Raw genomic sequence first — 21,451 nt, 5'->3', positions numbered from 1 at the left:
AGAAGTATTATGTATGTGTATTATGAATGGAAATATGTTTGTGAATACTAATTGTCAATTTATATAAATATTTTAAATACCAATATTATGTAAAAAATAGTTTAAAATTCTAGTAGCATAAATATTTAATTTGTTTTTCCTTGAGTCTAAAGGACTGGAAGTTTTTATTCAAATTCAGTTTGATGGAAGAATATCTTAAAGTTTAGAAAGTTAAATAGCATGCTTTGTTTTAATAGTTAACTTAGATTTATATAGAAATTTGGAAAGAATATGATATAAACCTTTCAACTAGCACTCTCTTAAGCACCGGAAAAATCATTACCTTTCCCAGTTCTTTCAATTTCTGTCAAAAGAAGCATAGAGAACAGAACCATATATTTTGGTAATTAATTTCCTTAAGATAATGTTAGAAACATCATGTTCTTTAAAATATAAATGAATTTCAAGGTGAGCATGCTGCAGGATAATATTAATGGAAGTGATTTATTGTGACAAGAGATCTGATCTGAAATACCATTATTAGGAGTACTTAAAAAAATCCATTTGCAAATTCCTGAAAATATGAAAGTGTGCTATGACTGAGCCTGTAGCAATGTTGAAATCTGAACTATCTGCCATTGTAGGTACAAAATTGCTTATGTACAATATGTCTTCCTCGCAGAAATTCATCAGAAAATGTTAATATACTGAATATATCACATTATGGTTCAGGGAATTGCCTAAATGCTTCAAATGATAAGTGTAGAATTAATCTGCAAATGTATAGACTGAAACATACATGCCTAATTGACTTGGTAGTATATGGAATTCTGCGGCTGACCATTATCTTAAAAAATATTTGGCCAATAATTCATTGAACATCTACTCTATACTCAGTTCTTGAACTCACAATAGAAATCTGTGACTTTGTGTCATTTTAGAAGGCATTTTTTATGTTACAATCTCTAGCAAAGAGTCCCTATAAGCTATTTATAAGCAAGATTCATTCATGACTCAAATTTGCAAAGAAGTTTTAATAAAGTTAGCTTTATGTCTTATAAAAAACATTGAAATTTACAAACACATTGTTGTAAATGGCATCTAATCACATACTGAGCAGTGAGGAATGTCACCAATTAGTAGAGCTATTAATAATAAAAAATTAAATAGATACGTGAATAATAGAAGTCTTTATTATTAAGAAGACTTAAAAATTATTCTGTAGAAAGAAATTCATTAACCTCTGACACTTGAAAGAGAGTAATAAATATTGGCATTCTTACATATAGGTTGTCAAATTTGATTAGCACATAAATATATTGATATACGTCTCCATACATTCAATTCTCCCCTACCCTCTCACCACCCCGCTACAATTGTCTCCTTTTTCTGTTGCTATGGTTCTCTTTTTCTCTCTCTTTCCCTCTCTCCTCAATAAGTTTAGGACAGTAATGCCTTACAAATTGCAAACATTTATTTTCTTGGTATATTTCTTAGAGCCTTTAATGAACTTTTTTATGTTAAACTCTCTAAGAGGCACGCTCCATGTGGTATTATCCAAACACAGCTTTTGATTTTTTGCTTGAAACCTATTTTAATATATGAATATACACTTCTTTATAAACATAACATAAATAATATATATGAGTATAAATATTAATGCTTAATAGAATGACATGGAAAGCATAGGCTACTCTATCTTATAATGTGTTTTGGATACATTAATAGCTATATTCATTTCCAGGATATTCCAGGTATATAATCAAGTGCTGAAATCTATACAGGACATATACTTTGACTATTATGTCAATGTATTTTTATATGTGTTTCCTGAACTGAACTGAATCTTGTAAAATAAAAATGTCTATTCTAGGTACAAAGACAACTTATAGGTGTAAAATTTTAATTAGATTACTTTGATTTAATTTTGAAATGCACCTGGAGCAAAATTCAGACAGTACAATAAAGAAAAATACATTTGTCACCACAACCACTTTGCTCCCCTCTCCAGAAGGAACCAGAGTTATAAAATCTGTGTGAATTGTTCTGAAAATACATGTACATATATATATATCCATATATGCATTTATTTCATTTTCTTTATAATAAAAAGTATAGTTTTCTGAACTATGAGGAAAAAAGCAAATCATAAGGTCATGATTTATTTGTAGGGTAAAAAACAAATCAAGGCAATATTTAACATAGGTGTTAGATTATGTTTTTAGTTACTAAAAACTTTTTTTTTTTTTTTTTTTTTTGAGACAGAGTCTCGCTCTGTTGCGCAGAGTGGAGTGCAATGGCGCAATCTCGGCTCACTGCAACCTCTGCCTCCTGGGTTCAAATGACTCTCCTGCCTCAGCCTCTTAAGTAGCTTGGGTTACAGGCACCCGCCACTACACCCTAATTTTTGTATTTTTAGTAGACACAGGGTTTCTCCATGTTGGTCAGGCTGGTCTCAAACTCCTGACCTCATGATCTGCCTGCCTTGGCCTCCCAAAGTGCTGGGATTACAGGCGTGAGCCACTGCGTCTGGCCTAGTAAAAATATCTTAATTGGTAAATTTAATGAAAAATTAGATACAAACTCACTAATCATGAAATATTTGCTGTGATGATTTATGCATAAAGTAGTGCACTCAATTCTAATATTTAGAAAACTATAAAACAATTTTGAAATAGTTTTCAACAGCATTTATTTATTGTGAACCTACGTGGGAGAAGATTACATCAATGTACTCATGAGTGACAAAATTGAAATAAATGTAAGAATGTCCAGGGGCCGGTATATAATAAATGGTCTGTAACATTTATGGCAAGATGTAAGTCAAATGCAGAGATAATAAAGTCCCTGGCTTTGAATATCAATAGATAGATAAAGTCACTTAAATATCTATACAGAAATGCTAGTTATGATTTTGACTTTGTGAGCTGAATAGAGTGGAAATGAGTATAAATAATTGAAGCAAAAGATAATTCACTTCTTCTGCCCCACTTTTCTAGGGGAGTAAGGTGGAGAGAGCCTTATTTCCTTCTAGAAATGGGGAAGATACGGAACCAAGGCTTTCCTTATTTCCCTAAGTAACTGTGAAGGACAATGTCTACATTTTTTATTTCTTTTTTTTTTTTTTTAAGACGGAGTCCTGCTCTGCCGCCCAGGCTGGGGTGCAGTGGCCGGATCTCAGCTCACTGCAAGCTCCGCCTCCCGGGTTCACGCCATTCTCCTGCCTCAGCCTCCCGAGTGGCTGGGACTACAGGCGCCCGCCACCTCGCCCAGCTAGTTTTTTGTGTTTTTTAGTAGAGACGGGGTTTCACCGTGTTAGTCAGGATGGTCTCGATCTCTTGACCTCGTGATCCGCCCGTCTCGGCCTCCCAAAGTGCTGGGATTACAGGCTTGAGCCACCGCGCCCGGCCAATGTCTACATTTTTCAATAAAAAATGTTTGCCTATTGCTCTTATGAGGAAAGTAATTTTGTTCGTCAAGGCTTTCCCCTTGAAGAAATGTCTCTAAAACTAATTTATATTGGCATTGATATTACTATAATTTCTTTCGCATTTAGTTTAGACTAGTTTGAAGCTAATAGTCCGAAGATATATAATCCCTGTGTAATATACACTTAGCATTATCAAATCAAAACCCTGTGTTTTTCCTTGGGATTAAGGTTGATTGCTGTTCATATAAGTCATGCAAACTTCCAGTGTGTCTTAAAACTATTATTTTCATCTTTTACTTGAAATCTTTCTTTATAGTATATGAGAATGAAATAGAGATGACCCATTGCATTCCTCATTATAGTTTCATCACAACCTAAGAAAAATTTAATTCATTTATCCTATGATCTTCATACTTACACACACACACACACACGCACACACAAAGCCTCATTAAGCCGCTACATTATAAAATATTCTATACCATCTAGTGATCTTTTTATGGCAAAATTCAGCAACTATATCTATAATTTCATCTCTTTTGTCGCCTTACCTACTGTTGAATTTCTCTGGGTGTTTTTCTCTCATGATGTGGAATCTGTGTGCAATGGAGGCATCCTAAGGGGAGAAAATAGAAAACAAAAACAGGATGGTTTATGGTCCTATTATCTCATGAAAATGTAGACTAAAATTTAAAAAAAGAACATTTTAAAATGAACTTTTCTTTACAATATTATTGCCAAGAAGATTATGTGAAATTAGGCAAAAATGTGTGATCCATATAAATTATATGCAGAAGTGATTTATGTAATAATTTCACAATTGATTATTTGTTACATTTACATCTAAGACTTTATTGCTATTTAATTTCTATATCTCCTTTTAATGACCAGCTTTGACCTCATGTTCAACGTATGTTGAAGATAGCACATATGAGCATAAATGTCAAATAGTAATTGAAAATATTGTTAAACAAGAGTTAGAAGGATAGCCTAAGTGGAGAAATGATCAGTACAGAAGCTCCTAATTATTTGAGATTAATTATGGGTAAAAAGATGGTGTGAGGGTGCATGTCTAGTAAAGATAAGTGCAATACTTGACTTCAGAATTTGCTTAGGTTGTCTTGATGTGTAATTAATAATAGTTTGTACCACAAGCAACTTTCTGGCATATCTCGTTGAATAGAAAAACAACAACAACAAAGAGCAAATTTTGGGGGAACTGTTGACAAATACCATTTGTCTCTTAGACTCCAAGTGCATCAGTTCTGACCCTAATGGATGTTTCTTACTTTTAGCAAATACAGATTTTTTTTCATGAGATAGAAATCGTACTCAATGTGTGAGACTGGTGAAATACTGCTATCCAAGCTTTTCAAGCACAGACTGCTGCAACTGACTCTAAACAATTATCTCTGTTATTCCAAGTGTGGAGATATTTTCCCATTCTTCATCCACACATGATTAATCACTCAAATGAGAAACTAATATATTTACCAGTCACCTCAATAGAAAAGGGCTATTGTTGACATTCACTGTTAATTTTGTTTCAAAGTGGAGATAAAAGTAAAAGAAAACCAAACGCAAGGAAATAAAGAAGTTGTGTATTTGAGAGAATCTTGAAAACACTAATCAAGGATTAAAAGTCTAATGAATGAAATGAAAGGCTAATGTGCTTACTCATGCATAACAAAGCGTGAAGCACAAAAAGAGAGGGACCAATGCCCACTGCAGATGGCAGAGAGTTGCAAGATAGAGCTAACTGTAATTTTTTCTGTGCAAACATTTGAAACCCTAAAATTTGTCAAGTAATTGAATTAATCTATGAATGAAAATCACCCAGACACATAGATAGAGGTGTACAGAAACAATGCTTATAATAAAGGTTACAAAAATCCCCCTCTACGGTTTAATATTTAAGACCTTATTTTGCTATATACACATGGCCAACTTCCTGGTTTGCTAGGAAGTACAAATATCAAGATGGTTCACTTTTGTTGGTCCAATGATAACTCTCAAACTAGTCCAGAGTTCCTTTTTATAAGTTTAATTCTGTTAAGTCATAAACATATTATACTTTATAATATGAAGTTGTCTTACTGTGGTATGAGATTACAGAAAAAACATCTGAACTGGGCTATTTATGGTATATGTAGCATGATCAATTAATTAATTTTGAAAAGCATTTATTTTTACTTTATCTGTAATCTGGTACAAAATCAATTTGGAATATCTTCCAATTAAATGCATACATTCAGCAGACTATTTAAACAAAGCAAAGGAATATGAATCAAACACTAAAAATGAATGATCAATATTGCTTCCCATAGGGAGAGTATCATTGAATTTACTTCTGCTTGAATTATTTGTTTCTGCTAAGTTGGGGAGGCTGAGACTTTTAAAAATAGATTGTGTAGTATTTTTTTTTTACAAGTGTATATTTTTGTAATAACAAATTTCTTCCTTTTTCAAAGCAACATAAACAGAATAGAGAAAGAGAGAGAGGAAAGAAGAGAGGAAGGAGGAGAAGAGAGGGGAGAGATAGCAAAAGACCATTTAAGTAGACTGACTATAATTGGGTAAACTCCTAGAAACACAGGACTGCATAGTCAAAGATAAAACTAATATTAGCTTATCTATCTTCAAGATTCTTGGGCAATGGATCATTTAGTTAAGAGGGGAAAAAATAAAACTTAGTGTCAAACACTAGCAGGTCTTTTCCTTGTGTTGAATAGGTTCCACCATGAAAAGAGAGCTGGCATTGCCGACTACAGGGTTGATAAGGAACAATGACAGCAGGTGTTCATTTGGATGAGAATTCAGACCCAATTCACATGGGACCCTGTCCCTTTGGCATAACCCCAAAGGGCTTGATAGTACTGCCAAAATCTGCAACATTATCCAGCAGCCATTTTTCAAGAGACACTAAAGGTTCTCTAAAGACAGACCAAATAAGAAAAAGCTAAAATGTCATTTTAAAATAAATTTTATCATTTCTGTCTGAATGCATTATAGTTTTTAGACAACAGAAATAAATCAGCATTACTTCCGCTTCCTAGAATGCAGAAACTCTGAATTCAGAATTTCTACTTCCAAGCCTTGTGACTTTAAACAAATTATTTATTCGTTGAGAATCACAGCTTCCTTATCTTTAAAAGAGGATACTGATATCCCTTCAAAGTACCTTGGTGGACATTTAATATCATTCTCTATAGCAATTGGAACAGTATTCTATATAGCTGGGATTTTCATACATCTTATATACAAACCAGTATTTTCTTAAAGTTAAAAGAGAATGCTAAACATGGTTAAGTTACATATTTTTGAAATATATTTTTACAGACTCAAATTGCTTTTTATTATTTCCTTAACCTATATAGCTTTATTTTTAATTTAAAAAACATATCTAAGAAATGAAAATAAATCAATTTTATTAAAGCAAAACAAATTTAAACCTCATTGTGCTATTCAAACAATAAAAAAGTAATTAGCAACATTTTTGCTATATTTACATATATAAGTATATACTAATATATGTATATCAAATAATCAGTTTATTAGCCATATCTGTCTCCAATACTTGGTCACTAGTATTTTTCGGAAACGTATTTTTCCTTTTTCTCTATAGGCTTATTTATGTTTTAAATAAAATTGCCCTAAATCTCCAAATTTGCATTTTATGATATTAACTTGAAAAGCTGATTATTTTCTATGGATCATAACTTTTCAATTGAAAGACTATTCTATATGTGTTGAGATCCCAGAGTCTATAGCAAATCCTGCTGAGGAGAATATTGTTTTTATAAAATGTAAAATATATCTACCCAAATATTGTCATCAATATTATCTTTTATTCTGTTTAAAGACTCTTTCTCTCACAAATAGTTTCTAAAATTTTTCAAGTAAATTGTTCTGGTTTTTGATGATTTGGACATTGTACCACATTAAATATCTTTTCAATTTAATCCATTTTAGAATAGAATATAAATGTATCCAATTAGAAATGAGTTATTAAAAATCTAATTTTAGAATTAAATTTTAGAATTAAAATTTTAAAATTAAAAATAATCTTGCATACTCTAGGGGTTTTTACTGTTGAAATAATTTAGTTCTTTCTTGGTTTTGGAGGAATAAATTCCAATCTATCCCTGTGTGCAAACTTTTCTTTTCCTCAAAAATTGTAATTTACTAAGAAGTTTCAAAAGCTGAAGTTTTCAGTGTTATATTTGTTGAATATTTTATTAAAGATTTCCAGTAATTTTTTGAAGTGTTATTGCATACAAGAAAATTGCCAATTTTAAGTGTACACTTCAATAAGTTTTGTCAAAGGTATACAGTAACAACAATCTTTTCCTATGCTTTTGTTCATTCATATTTCTTCTTACGTGGACTACATATTGAAGTCTGTGTCCATTTGTCTCTGTATATTAAATTGACTGGGTTCAAGACCCAGCTCTAAATTTTACTGAATATTTTACCTCGAAAAGTTTGCTTAGATTTTCATTATTGTCATTTTCCTATATTAAAATAAGAATAATTTTAATATCTGCCTTGCTTTGAAGATCTGCTGTTCTAATACCTGGAAGATAACTGGAACTGTGCTTGGTGTATAGAAAGCAAGAAAATAAATGTTAGCTGTTACTATTATTGAAATATATTCTGGCCGGGCGCGGTGGCTCAAGCCTGTAATCCCAGCACTTTGGGAGGCCGAGGTGGGTGGATCACGAGGTCAGGAGATTGAGACCATCCTGGCTAACACGGTGAAACCCCATCTCTACTAAAAATACAAAAAAATTAGCCGGGCGTGGTGGCAGGCGCCTGTAGTCCCAGCTACTCGGGAGGCTGAGGCAGGAGAATGGCGTGAACCCAGGAGGTGGAGCTTGCAGTGAGCCGAGATAGTGCCACTGCACTCCAGCCTGGGCGACAGAGCAAGACTCCACCTCAAAAAAAAAAAAAAAAAGAAAAAAAGAAAAAAATATATATATTCATGATTTTGAGACTCATAATACCTTCTTCTCCTTTGGTTTATTGAGATGGTTAATTAAATAAATTGCATAATCTTTAAGAGGAAGTACATGAGGAAATTTTTGCTTTGGTATTCAGAATTTTATGGGTTATGCATTCATATTTGATAAATTATCTAACAAACTCAAAAGGGTCAGGAATATCACACTATACTTAAACTTCACATAAATATTTCTGCACTAGTACATATGAATATTGACTCAAGGAAAGATAAATTAACAATGTGAGATAGAGCTAACTGTAATTACAGTTACACTAGAAACACTACACTTTGTAATACTACAAAGAGCAGCTTAGTTCGGGTTACAGTTCTCACCAAGAAACTATACAAAACCGGGTTTTCAGAGCTTTGTTAGATTGAGCTTTTAGATAAGAGATTGTGGTTCTGTATTTCCCATGTGGAATAAAACAATGTTTGCTCTCCTGACAATCTTTACCTGAATGTACTGTGCTCTCCTGACAATCATTACCTGAATATACTATTTATATAAGGCACTATTTTTACCTGTTAATATTTTTAAAGAAAATTACAATTAATAGCCACAAGTGGGATTATTTCCCAGGCAGATTGTATCAGATATTGCTATCTGTAGTGCTGGGTTGATAAATAGAGCCAGAAGGTTTTCTTCTTTATGCTGCAGAATAGTTAATAATGCATGGGAATTATTTGCTCTTTAATCATCTGTGAAATGTTGGCCTGGCATTTTTTTTTTTTTTTTGGAGAAATTAACATTTTGGTTTTCTTATTTTTTCTGATGTATTAGTTTTTCTATCTCTTCATAAATTATGTTTTTTATAACCTCATCTATAGTGGGCTCAATGGTGCCCCCCAAAAAGTTATCAGATCCTAATAGCTGGAACCTAGTAACTTTTTTTTACAGAAGTGACCAAGTTCATGACTGATATTGATTGGAACCAGTGTCTCCTCTCTACATTGCACTTTCTTTTTGAGGGAATAGGAATGTGTACAACTGTCATACTATGCTTTTTTTGCCACTGTATTTTGAAAGCACATAACTTATTTTCTACTTTCACATGTCCACAAATGGAGAGATATTTTACCTGAAGATGGATCATACCAAGTGTCATCTATATCTGATTTAGATTATTTACATGATAAGCTTTGGAAGTTGGAGCTGAAGATATTTAGATCAGATTTTCTACTTAAGTTGATGATGTAAAGGACTGAGACATTTGGGGATATCAAGATGAGGTAAATGTATTTTGCACACAGACATGAATCTTTGGGGGCCAGAGGACAGTTAGCAGTGGGATGACTGCGATCCCTAAACATATCAGGTCCTAATCTCTAGAACCTTGAAATGTTACCTTAGATTGGTAAAGGTTATTGAAAATACGATTAATACTTTTGTGATGAGAAGATTACCCAGGTGGGACCTAATTCCTTTCACAATTTCCTTATGAGACAGAGACAGAGATTAGACAGGAGGAGACGATGCAACTATAAAGGCAGGCATTGGAGTGGTGCAGCTACAACTTAAAGAATGCTGAAAGCCACCAGAAGCCGAGAGCGGCAAGAAATGTTTTCTTCCCCATTGCCTCTGGGGAGAACGTAAACCTGGGAGCACCTTGATTTCAGTCCAGGGATACTAAATTTGGATTTATCATCTCTTGAACTGTGAGACAATACATTTCTCACCTGTTATAAGCCAACAGGTTTACGGTAATTTGGTTATAGCAGGCATGGGAAACTTATACTTCATCTGTTCATGTAGGGTTTTTTTTTTTTTTTTTTTTTTTTTGAGGAAAACATTATTCTATAATATTTCAATTCTTTCTTGAATCCATGTTTTTTTTCATCCTCTTAATTCGAATTTGCATTATTTTTTGTATTTAACATGCAGTTTAGATTCTATAACTTAGCAAAAAGGCATATGAGCACATTAGAACAGGCATAGCAAAGTCTATATATATGTCAGTTCCACTAAGTCAACATACAAAGACCAAACAGCAAAACTCTAGAGGTAAAAATGGTTGTTTTGAAAAGAAAGACTTATTTTAACGTGATGATATAGTGTGGATGTTTTCCCCTCTGAATATCATGTTGAATTGTGGTCTCCAGTGTTGGAGATGGGGCCTCATGGGAGGCAATTAGATCATGGGGGCATATTTCTCATGAGTGCTTCAGCACTATCTCCTTGGTGCTGCTCTTGCCACAGTGGGTGAGTTCTCGTGAGATCTGGCTTCCTAAAGTGTGTGGCATCTCCCCCCTACCTCCTGTTCCTGCTATTGCCATGTTAGGCACCTGTTGTCCCTTTGCCTTCCACCATGACTGTCAGCTTCCTCAGGCCTTAACAGAAGCATATGCTGGTTCTATGCTTCCTGTATAGTCTGCAGAACCTTGAGCCAATTAAGTCACTTTTCTTAGAAATTACCCAGCCTCAGGTGTTTCTTTATAGCAAGCAAGAATGGCCTAACACACCCCAGACAGCACTGCTGAGTATTTATTTAACATTGTATGTGTGGTCTTTAGAAATATAACAGATCCAGAGTTAAACAATAAAAGTTACATGTATCATAAAGAAAAAGAAAGGCTATCATTAGTTATACATGATATAATGTTCTATATAGCAAATTCAAAGAAATAAACTGAAATCCACATAAACTGAGAGAAGAGTTTAAAGTTTCCCAGATATAGGAATAGTGTATAATAATTAGTGGAACTGACAACATTAAAACAAAGTAACAGAAAATAATACCATTTAGAATGGCAAAAGTAATTATAAATATATAGACAAAAAGTCTGCCAATCTGAGTCCTATGGTTGAAAAATGATAATTACTGAAAGATACAACACACACACACACACACACACAATCAGTGGAGATGCATACTATCCTGAGTTACAAATATTTAGGGAGTTGATGTTACAGTATCTGAGAAATGATAGAAGCTCTTCTAAATGTGAGCATAGGTAGGAGCACTTGGAGTTTTCTCTGTTAGACTGCATTTTTTGTATTGGAACTAATGCTCATGAGGGGTGTGTGTGTGTGTGTGTATATGTGCGTGTATGTGTGTGTGTGTGTGTGTGTGATTCCACAGGAACTCAGATGCATTATGTTGCACATCTGCAAGTTCGCCTGCTGTGAATACTTCAGATGGAACCCATTGTGGATTTCTGTTACTTAGTTTTGGATTACATTGCTGGAACAATCAGAGCGTTTTTCTAGAATGAAATAACTTAGAGACTTGGAGAAATACATGATTGAAAGCAAGTTAATGGGGTTTAGAATAAAGCAAATCCCCAGAGTAGGATATTGGATTTGCTGAATGGTACATGAAAATTTAAAAGCATATTTTAAATAGGGACACCTGGCCGGGTACAGTGGCTCACGCCTGTATTCCCACCACTTTGGGAGGCTGAGACAGACATATCACTTGAGACTAGCCTGGCCAACATGATGAAACCCCATCTCTACTAAAAATACACACACAAAAAAGGCCAGGCATGGTGGTGAGCACCTGTAATCCCAGCTACTGGGAGGCTGAGGCAGGAGAATCACTTGAACCCAGGAGGCGGAGGTTGCAGTGAGCCAAGACTGCACCACTGCACTCTGGCCTGGGTAACAAGAATAAAACTCCATCTCACAAAAAAAAAAAAAAAATAGGGACACCTTTGTATAAAGGAGGCTGCACCCGTGAGCAGGTTCCAAGTGAATTATTTAATTTCTTGGGTATTTGATATTGGGTGATGGCAAAATTTATATTAGAATTCAGTTTAAGTTATTAATTTCAAACTTTACAATCCACTTTAGTCTTTTTAAAAATAATAATTATTGATATATAATGTTGGATACAGTCATATCATTCTTGTGATTATGTTACAGAAGGCAGTGATAACTGGGTTATCTGTGAGATAAGGCCTGCCTTACTTCAGCATCTTCCCATTGTCTCTCCCACTCAGGAAGGGTCCCTTGGGAGAGTAGTAATTATACACAGAGAGAAGGTGAAATATCATTATTCCATCAAAAACAGAAGGTGGCCTCTAATCTGAAGAAGTGCACTATTGTAATTGGAGGAAAGTTTACTCTTTTTAAATGACTACCAAAAAGTCTGCGGGAAACCACATAGGATCATGCAGAATACTGTGGTAGGTAAAACACTCGTATGTCCAAAGGGACAATGTGAGGAGCTAGTTACCAGACCTAGAGGGAAAGAGTTATATAGAGAAAACAGCCTTGGGAAGAAAAAACATCCAGCCCCAGGTGACTTTTTCACTGAGGTATCCAGGAACATAAGAACCCGAACCCTGATTTCCTTCCTCTCATCTACTGCGGAGATCTCAACCGGCCATCTCCACCAGAAGACAGAGGGCAAGGGAACTTTGCTTTCTTCTATACAGGACATTTCTCAGGGAGACAGCCGAATGGACAAGGGCAGAGAGAATATCTACAGAGGCAAACAGAAGCACCCAGAACACAGGGACCACAGTCCTTGAGATTTAATGCTTATGGTAGAATGGAGAGCTGTGTGTGCACAAAAGTCTAAAAAGCACCAGTACCAAATCTATGATAAAGTATTGACAATTATTAATTAAGGTGACCACTGGAGTATCAATATAAATTTTTATATTTTCCACTATACATTATGCATTAAACATTGACATTTAAATTTCAATAATTTAGATTAAAATATTTCATTAAATCTATAGATTTAATTTAATTGAAGTAAAAGATTAATCTTGTGTCTTATCATTACCTTTAACATTTTCATAATGGCAAGAATCATCTTGTTTAGTAACACATGCCATGTACTGTGGTGGGCAGAGTGTGTAGGGTTATTCACTTTCCATGAAATGACTCCAGACTGCCGAGTGGTAGTTGTGACTTCTAATCTTTTCAGGATTTTTAACTTATTTCCTCTTCCATCATATTAGACTGTTTAACATTCACATCCTGCTGCAAACAACATGCCTGTCCCTAGCAGTTTCCTCCTATTTGCTTGATTTTAATTTTCATGTATTGAAAAGAATTTTAAATTTGAATTGACCTTAAATAATGCTTATAGGTTAGACAAGTAAAGTGGTTTTTAAAAAGCCAAGATGAATCTAGAATAGGACAAATAAGCATAAAAGGAGCTGGATTAAAACTCTATGGGCTTCTACCATAAGCGAATGTTAGTAATTATCTATGTGAACTTTAAGTTGATCATTGTAACTATTTCTAAATATTTAATTATGCCTACTGCCTAGATTTGCATTTTACTCCAAAAAGTCAAAGCTCTTAAGAAACTTTTTTTTTTTTTTTTTTTTGAAAGACAGAATCTCTCTCTGTCACTAAGGCTGGAGTGCAGTGGTGTGATTACAGCTCACTGCAGACTTGAACTCCTGGGCTCAAGTGGTCCTCTTGCCTTGACCCCTTGAGTAAGCTGGGATTATAGGCATGAGCCATCATGCCTGACTAATGTTTCTTTTTTTTCTTTAGAGACAAGAGATGAGGTCAAGCTATGTTGCCCAGGCTACTCTCAAACTCTTGGCCTCAAGTGATTCTCCTACTTCAGCTTCCAAAAGTGTTGGAATTAACAGGTGCGAGCCAATGTACCTGGCAAAAATTACCTTTGACAAATCAATTATTATTGGAAATAAAATATATTTCCCATCTGCTGTAAACAAAAACTTAAGAAAATTACGACGGAATATGTCATGATTGAAAGCAAATGTACAAATGATTACTATGAGTTTCAGTTCCAAAACAGAAACCCATGATTACAGCTAGGGAATCAGATGAGGAGATTTGAATTACGTTCTAATAATCTTACTGAGAATTTCTCTAGGTTACAAGTATTTCATACAGAAGAGTTCATGAAGTTGGGTAGTCTAACTCAAAATATGAAAAAAAATTGACGTCAGAGAGTCTAGAGACAACTTCCAAGAAGAGAATATAAATTATAAATCCCACTCTTGCTCTTTCCTGCATACAATACATAGCATTAGCAATGCCAGAAAACTTCTGTATGGTCTTTTCACATAATTAACTGTAAGCTTCAGGAACAAACTCGTAGAAAGAATAAATTTACCATACACTTACTATAACTACAAATATATCATTTCTGTGATTAAAATGCTCCCTTAAATACTAAATTTCTTCTACCAAGCAAATTCCAGACTCATTTTTAATGGGTTAAAGAGATGGAATTTCTCTCAAGGCATATATTTTAATTAAAAATCTCTAGATTTAGGTCAGGCTCAGTGGCTTACACCTGTTATCCCAGCACTTTGGGAGGCTGAGGTGGGCAGATCACCTGACGTCAGGAGTTTGAGACAAGGAGTTTAAGACCAACATGGTGAAGCCCCATCTCTATTCAAAAAAAAAAAAAAAAAAAAAAGTATATTATATATATAAAATACATATAAATATATTAAAAAGTACATATTTTAAAATATATTATAAAATATGATAAAAAGTATATTTTATACATATATATATATATTTAGCTCGGTGTGGTGGCACGCACCTGTAGTCCCAGCTCTTCAGGAGGCTGAGGCAGGAGAATCACTTGAACTCAGAAGGAGGAGATTGCAGTGAGCCGAGTTTGTACCACTGCACTCCAAACTGGATGACAGAGCAAAACTCTGTCTCCAAAAAAAAAAAAAACATAAACAAAAACAACAACAACAAAAACCTCCAGATTTAGGTCTAGAAATTGAAAATGAAGAAAATTATACAGAGCATACAATCAGCAACTGAATTAAAAATGTAATCCAACATATCACAGAAGAAACAGATCATCTGTGTCTTAACATAGAATCAGTCTACTTCCCTGAGTCTCATCTGACAAGAAAATACTTAACAAAAATCTTTACTAAGATGATCATAGGCCTAGAATATTTCACAAACTCTGCCTGTATCTATTGAATAATGTATGGTTCCAATGTGTTTTAGAATCCGTATTTCACAGTTTCCATTCCTGTTTCTCAATTAGAAAATAATGACAGGTATATAAACTTACATAGCTAAAATATTTACTACAATCACTTGCTTGAGATTTTGAATTGAGAAATCAAGTCAATATAATATATTTTAAACTATTCATTTCACAGTAAATTAGATATTTAACTCTGTTTTAGTTTCTGGAAACCCTAAGTGTTTTTGCTGATATATATTATTTTCAATAATCAAGATATCTTTTTCAGTTAATGCACAAAGGTTGTATCCATCAATTACATTTATGTCTCAGGTTGATCGGTCATTACTGTATTCATTCAATCTGATAAAAGCTGCAAATGCGTTCAGTGCTTTGATGTAATTTCCGTAAATCTGCAAAGAAAGACGTATCATCTCTGAATACCCAAGGGTTTGGAATGTGACCGCATAATACTTACTTTGCAAAATAAATCCAAGTCAAAACCTCATGTGCATTTGCAATCATTAAACTGAAGTGGGGAATGACCAAAGTGGTATGAGTGGTCGCCAGTAACTTGGGATGAGATGGGAGAGTAAGATGTAGGGATACAGGCAGCAGTGGAGTCTGAGGTGGACACAAAGGAGGAGGGGAAATGAGAGAGAAGAAAAACCATGTTTACTATGTACAAGTAGGAATGAGAATAGATCTCAAAGGTGAGGGAGGAAATAAGCCTGCATTTGAGGCTAAGGGGTCCCTTGAGAGTTACACTGGGACAGAGAGAAGGGAGCTGGATAGTGTGGTGGAACCACAACTAGAAATAATATAACTTTCATGGCAAAAGTCTGAAAGTAAGGCTTTCTATAACATTCATTAACTCAAGAATGCCAATAGTATCGATGCTGTACCAAGAACAGAGTGCAAAGTGCAATTATATAGTTTTTACTCCCATTTAATTTCCTTAGTGAATCTATGAGGTAAATATTGTTTTCGAGAAAAAAAAACAAAACTGAAACTTAATTCGTTTACATAACTCAGCAAAAATTGAGTTAAAGTAGCCAAAACTTAAACCAGAATATATGTAGCTATATGTAAATAGCACATAGTTACATAGTCTTCTATCTCAAAAGGCTTTAGCATATGAATTCCAAAGAGAGTCAAGCTTTATTATAAGAATAATTTCCAAAATATAGTTATATTCCTTATACCTGAAAGACAATTGTATTAACAATTTGGTTAATTCCAATTAGATATCTCAAAGTGGCAGCATAGTTTATTTATTTGTATCTCATTTCATCTAGGCAGCCATGTGCCCAGCTAATGAACAAATAAATTCTGAATTTCCTGGGTTCCTTTGTAACTAGAAATGGTTGTCTAGATAGAGGTCCATTCCACCCTTCATCACTACCACTTTACTCATGGGAATGTGGACTTAATTCCTGAAAAGTGAAAAAGGGGAAAAAAATTATGTTTTAAAGTTTTCAGCTTTAAAACAACTTGAAGCTGTCATACTGGCTTTGAACTAACTTCTTTCAGTTGTCCTGGGAAAAGAAGCCTGGGACTTAGAACTTTGTTATTGTTCCATAAAGCCTATCACGATCCTAACTGAAACAAAGGTTATCATTTATTCAGTGTCTCATTCCTGTGAGAATATAAAATTAGGGAGTCAGTGAATTCTGTAATGGAGATTTCTACAAAATATTTCACTTAATTACTTTTCTTTAGAGACAAAATTACAGAACTTTATATTTATATAGAGCTGCGTGATTTCCAAAGGATTTTCTGGTAAATTATACATTTTGACCTGATTAATTGCGGGAATTTTTTTTTAATGCAGAAAAAGGAGAGATGTTAATGTCTGCCTTTTAGAAAGAATGGATCTGAGTTTAAGGGACTTTCTAGAGATTATGCAGCTCCCTAGATGTGAGAATGAGTTTAGTCTTTACACTCCCAATCCATAACTCATGGTGCTACTTCCATATTGATATGGTTTGGCTGTGTCCCCACCCAAATCTCATCCTGAATTTTAGCTCCCATAATTCCCATGTGCTATGAGAGGGAGTAGGTGGGAGATAATTTAATCACGGGGGCGTTTTCCCCCGTATGGTTCTCATGGTAGTGAATAAGTCTTATGAGATCTGATGGTTTTTTAAGGGGAAACTCCTTTCACTTGGCTCTCATATTCTCTCTCTTGTCTGCTGCCATGTAAGATGTGCCTTTTACCTTCTGCCATGATTGTGAGATCTTCCCAGGCACATAGAACTGTGAATCCATTTAATCTCTTTTTCTTTATAAATTATCCAGTCTCAGGTATGTCTTTATCTGCAGCATGGAAATGGACTAATACACATCTCACCAAGCAATATGGATTACTGGATAATTCACTTGATGTTAATTTTCATGAAGAACCACTTCTGCTTTTTTCTCTAAGGTATTTCGTCATTTATTGTTGCCAATGCCATTAGCATCCAATATTTCCTAAAAGAACACATATTATTCAGAAATTTGTGTCCATAATTCTATTCTTAACCTAATAGTAGGTTTTATTTAATTAATGATTTAGTTCCTGGAGGATGTTAAAAAACAAAATAATGTTGATTACTTCTTTTTAAATGATAAATAGCATTTGTCCTTACTCTTTGTTCTCAATAATAATATTATTTTAAATGTCCTTTATTGTAATCATAGTAATTAAAGAAAATCAAATCAGTAAATGAATAGCTTAAAACCATAATGAGAGACTCCTAATTTATCTAACTTAAGTTAGAAAAATTGAATCCAACATCCCTCAGCAAAAATATCTCATACCTCAGTGCTACAAAGAACATTGCAAAAAGTGACTGCAGAACTCCCACAACACTAAACGACTATTTGAAAGAGAATATAGGCCTATTACATTATCCTCATAAATGATTAATATTTAATTCATAAAAGATTACAGAGATAAAAGTGTTTTGTTTATAATGTAATATAAAAATTAAAATCTATTGTGTATCTAGAAAAAATTCTAGACATAAAACCTATAAGGGGAAATTGCTCCTGTTAATCTTTGCTTTTATTACCCCAAAACAGGGCTATAACTAGTCTATTGAAGATTCTCCTATGGGCAGCAGAGAAAAGAACAATAATATGAACAGGTTTTATGTACTGCAGAAGGATCAAATCTTGTTGATGGAGTGAGGGGGTAGCTATTATCTAGGGTGGGGTTACAGCTGGAGTTGAAAGCCCTGAGGGAAAATTTAAAAATGTCAATTAAAGAACATATATAAGATATTACTTTGGTGGCATTTAAAAAGTTCGCTCATGTTTTTCCAACCTAAAAACAAAGGTCTAATCTTTATGCAAGGAAAATTATCTATATTTTGGATTGTTTGAAGAAAAGTAAATACAACTGACACATTTGTTAGTGTGGTACAGCTTACAGGGATCCACAGAATTAATGGATATTAGATATATTACTTTAATCTCTGTTTTCTGCAAATGAACCCCCCAAGATGGGTTTCTACAGTTCTAGACCTGATGTCTTTCTAGGTCTGACCTATTACGCCACGATAAAGTAATTTAACAAACACCTCTAAAAATAAAACACATGGTTCACCTCAAAAATAACAGGGGCCAAGAAATTTAAATCCTTTTGACAGTTAACATTCAACAGCAATAACAACTCAATTCAATTACACATATAAAGGACATGACAAAAACGGGTTAAACTTTAATGGATTGAAAGAAATATTATAATTATACTGTTTGTAGATTGTAATAAGTAGTAATAGCCATAGTCAAATTTTGCAAACATGGAACTATCCTTGTATGTTTACATAGACATAACCATTTTTCAATACATCTACTTTGAATGCTTAATCTATGCAAACTTTCAGAGGCATATTTGCCTAGTGTTAGTATTTTTGATAAAATAGTTTTATGTTAGTTTCCAGCAAAATGGTTCTCTAATTAGGCATGTATATGTGATCAATTATGTTTGTTTGAATAAATTATGGATTGAAAATGGAGTTTTACGTTCTGCTTTGCTATTTGAAAACTAAAAGGAAGAGATTGTAATGCTTGATGAAATAGTGTTTCATCATTTTGTTTATTAGCTGGACACATGGCTGCCTAGATGAAATGAGATGCAAATAAATAAACTATGCTGTCACTTTGAGATATCTAACTGAAATTAACCACATTATTAATATAATGCTAATATAAAGCTAATACCATATTTTCCCCTTAGCTACAGGGTATATATTCTAAGACTCTCAGTAAATGCCTGAAACTACACATAGTACAGAATCATGTATATATGTGTATATATGGTGTTCCCATACATATGGAAATACCTATGATAAAATTTAAATTAGAAATTGGGTACAGTACATAACAACAATAACAAAATAGAAAAATTATCACAATATACTATCATAAAAGTTATGTAAATGTGGTGTTTATCTCTCCCAAAATATTTTCGTGTACTGTAGTCACCCTACTTCTTGTGATGAAACAAGATGATATGAAGCTTACAGGATGAGATAAAGCGAAGTGAATAGGCACCATGAAGGTAGCACTGGGCTACTAGTGACCTAAGTGGCAGGTAGCATATTCAACATGGATTCCCGGGACAAAGGGATGATTCAGGACCTGGGTGGGAGGTCCAGGGATGGTCCAAGATTTCATCATGCTACTAGAACAGTGTGCAATTTAAAACATATAAATTGTTTATTTCTGGAATATTTGATTAACATTTCAGACTATGGTTGACTGCAGTAACTGAAACCATGGAAAGCACAACCACAGATAAAGGGGACTACTGTCATATTAAGCCTTCTATATTTCTGGACTTACCCACCATGTAAACTTTTCACATATTAAAATGTCATCATAAAATACCATGGCTATCATGGTATCATACACACACACGTGCACACACACACACACACACACACGGCTATGTATACATCATAGCAATTAAACTGAAATGTGATGTTAGTCATATGTCATATCCAATATGAAATCTATACTTACATGTATGGCTAAAATGTTCCACGTTATTTTGGCACCAATGTATTAGCTTCAATGTTTCAAGCTCTTTGAAGGTTTAAAATATATGAAAACCCTCCACATATTAAATTATTTTAAAAGCCCCCTTGTTCAGAAAAGATATATAATCAAAATATATTGTCTTATGGAAGTACTCCTTAAAAGTCTACATTTTCTATGATATTAACTTAGTAGTCAAGTATTAGTATTAGTTCATTTCTTATTTGGCATTTTATCTTTTATATTCGTATAGTATTTTAATTTTTGAATTTTATAAAATGAGATTTTAGATGCCTAACAAAATGTATAAGCATCTTGAGACAATCTATATTTAGTGATTCAAATGGGACACTTTTTTTCTGTGCTGTGCTAATCTTAATTTGTGACCCTATCCCCCCAAAAGAAATAAAAATTAGTCTTTGCAAATATAAGAATATAAATTTAGCCTACCTTTTTTTCATCATTTCAAATAAGCAATATTTATGGGTTAACCCCACTTATGGCTTAATATGGCATTCACTTATTAAGAATGATAACCACCTTAAATTAGTCTCGCAAACAAAATATTATGGGACACCTTGTATTGCAATGTTTTGCCAGGCAAAACATCACTCATTCTCTGACATCAAATATGCAAAGTGAGTAGAAGGTTGAAAGCGCCTATGACTTTTTAAAGGTATTCAAAATTATACATTTGTAAAGCACTGCTTTGCTTCCATGATTTAGTTAAATCATTTCATGTATTTCAAATTGTATGCCTTTGTTTCACTCTAACATGAAATTTTAAAAAATACATACACTTAACCAGTATCTACTCTTACTAATATATACAATCCACATGGATCTGCATGTTATATGGCTTCATAATACAACAGTAAACTATCTTCACATGATTAGTAATACTATTTTTAAAATGTCTTCAAGAAAGACAAAGGTTAAATAGACCAAATTTGATAGTATTGTTGATATCTATCAGAATCAAATTATTTATTTTCTGTTGCTTAAATGAAAAGCACAAATATATTCCTATTGTATTTCAAGTTGACCCATGATTCTCTAGATGTAGTCCCCACTAATCAGTGGCACCATTGAATTCAGAGACAAATCCTTCCTGATACACACAAT

The 21,451-nt window shown here is 33.7% G+C and overlaps 1 protein-coding gene across 10 annotated transcripts in view; it reads right to left on the bottom strand.

The window, feature by feature from the left end:
- Positions 1-21,451, bottom strand: part of DGKB (diacylglycerol kinase beta) — an 833,256-nt gene that overhangs the window by 325,886 nt on the left and 485,919 nt on the right. For all 10 annotated transcript variants that reach the window (XM_073009083.1, XM_073009084.1, XM_007981994.3 and 7 more), the window contains one exon: positions 3,961-4,025. In XM_073009083.1, coding sequence (XP_072865184.1) covers positions 3,961-4,025 — 65 coding nt within the window. The remainder of the gene's footprint in view (positions 1-3,960; positions 4,026-21,451) is intronic.

Source organism: Chlorocebus sabaeus, chromosome 21 (assembly GCF_047675955.1).
Source record: "Chlorocebus sabaeus isolate Y175 chromosome 21, mChlSab1.0.hap1, whole genome shotgun sequence".
Classification (NCBI taxonomy): Eukaryota; Metazoa; Chordata; class Mammalia; order Primates; family Cercopithecidae; genus Chlorocebus; species Chlorocebus sabaeus.
The sequence above is the reverse complement of the archived record's forward strand: the minus strand, read 5'-3'. Positions and strand labels throughout refer to the sequence as shown.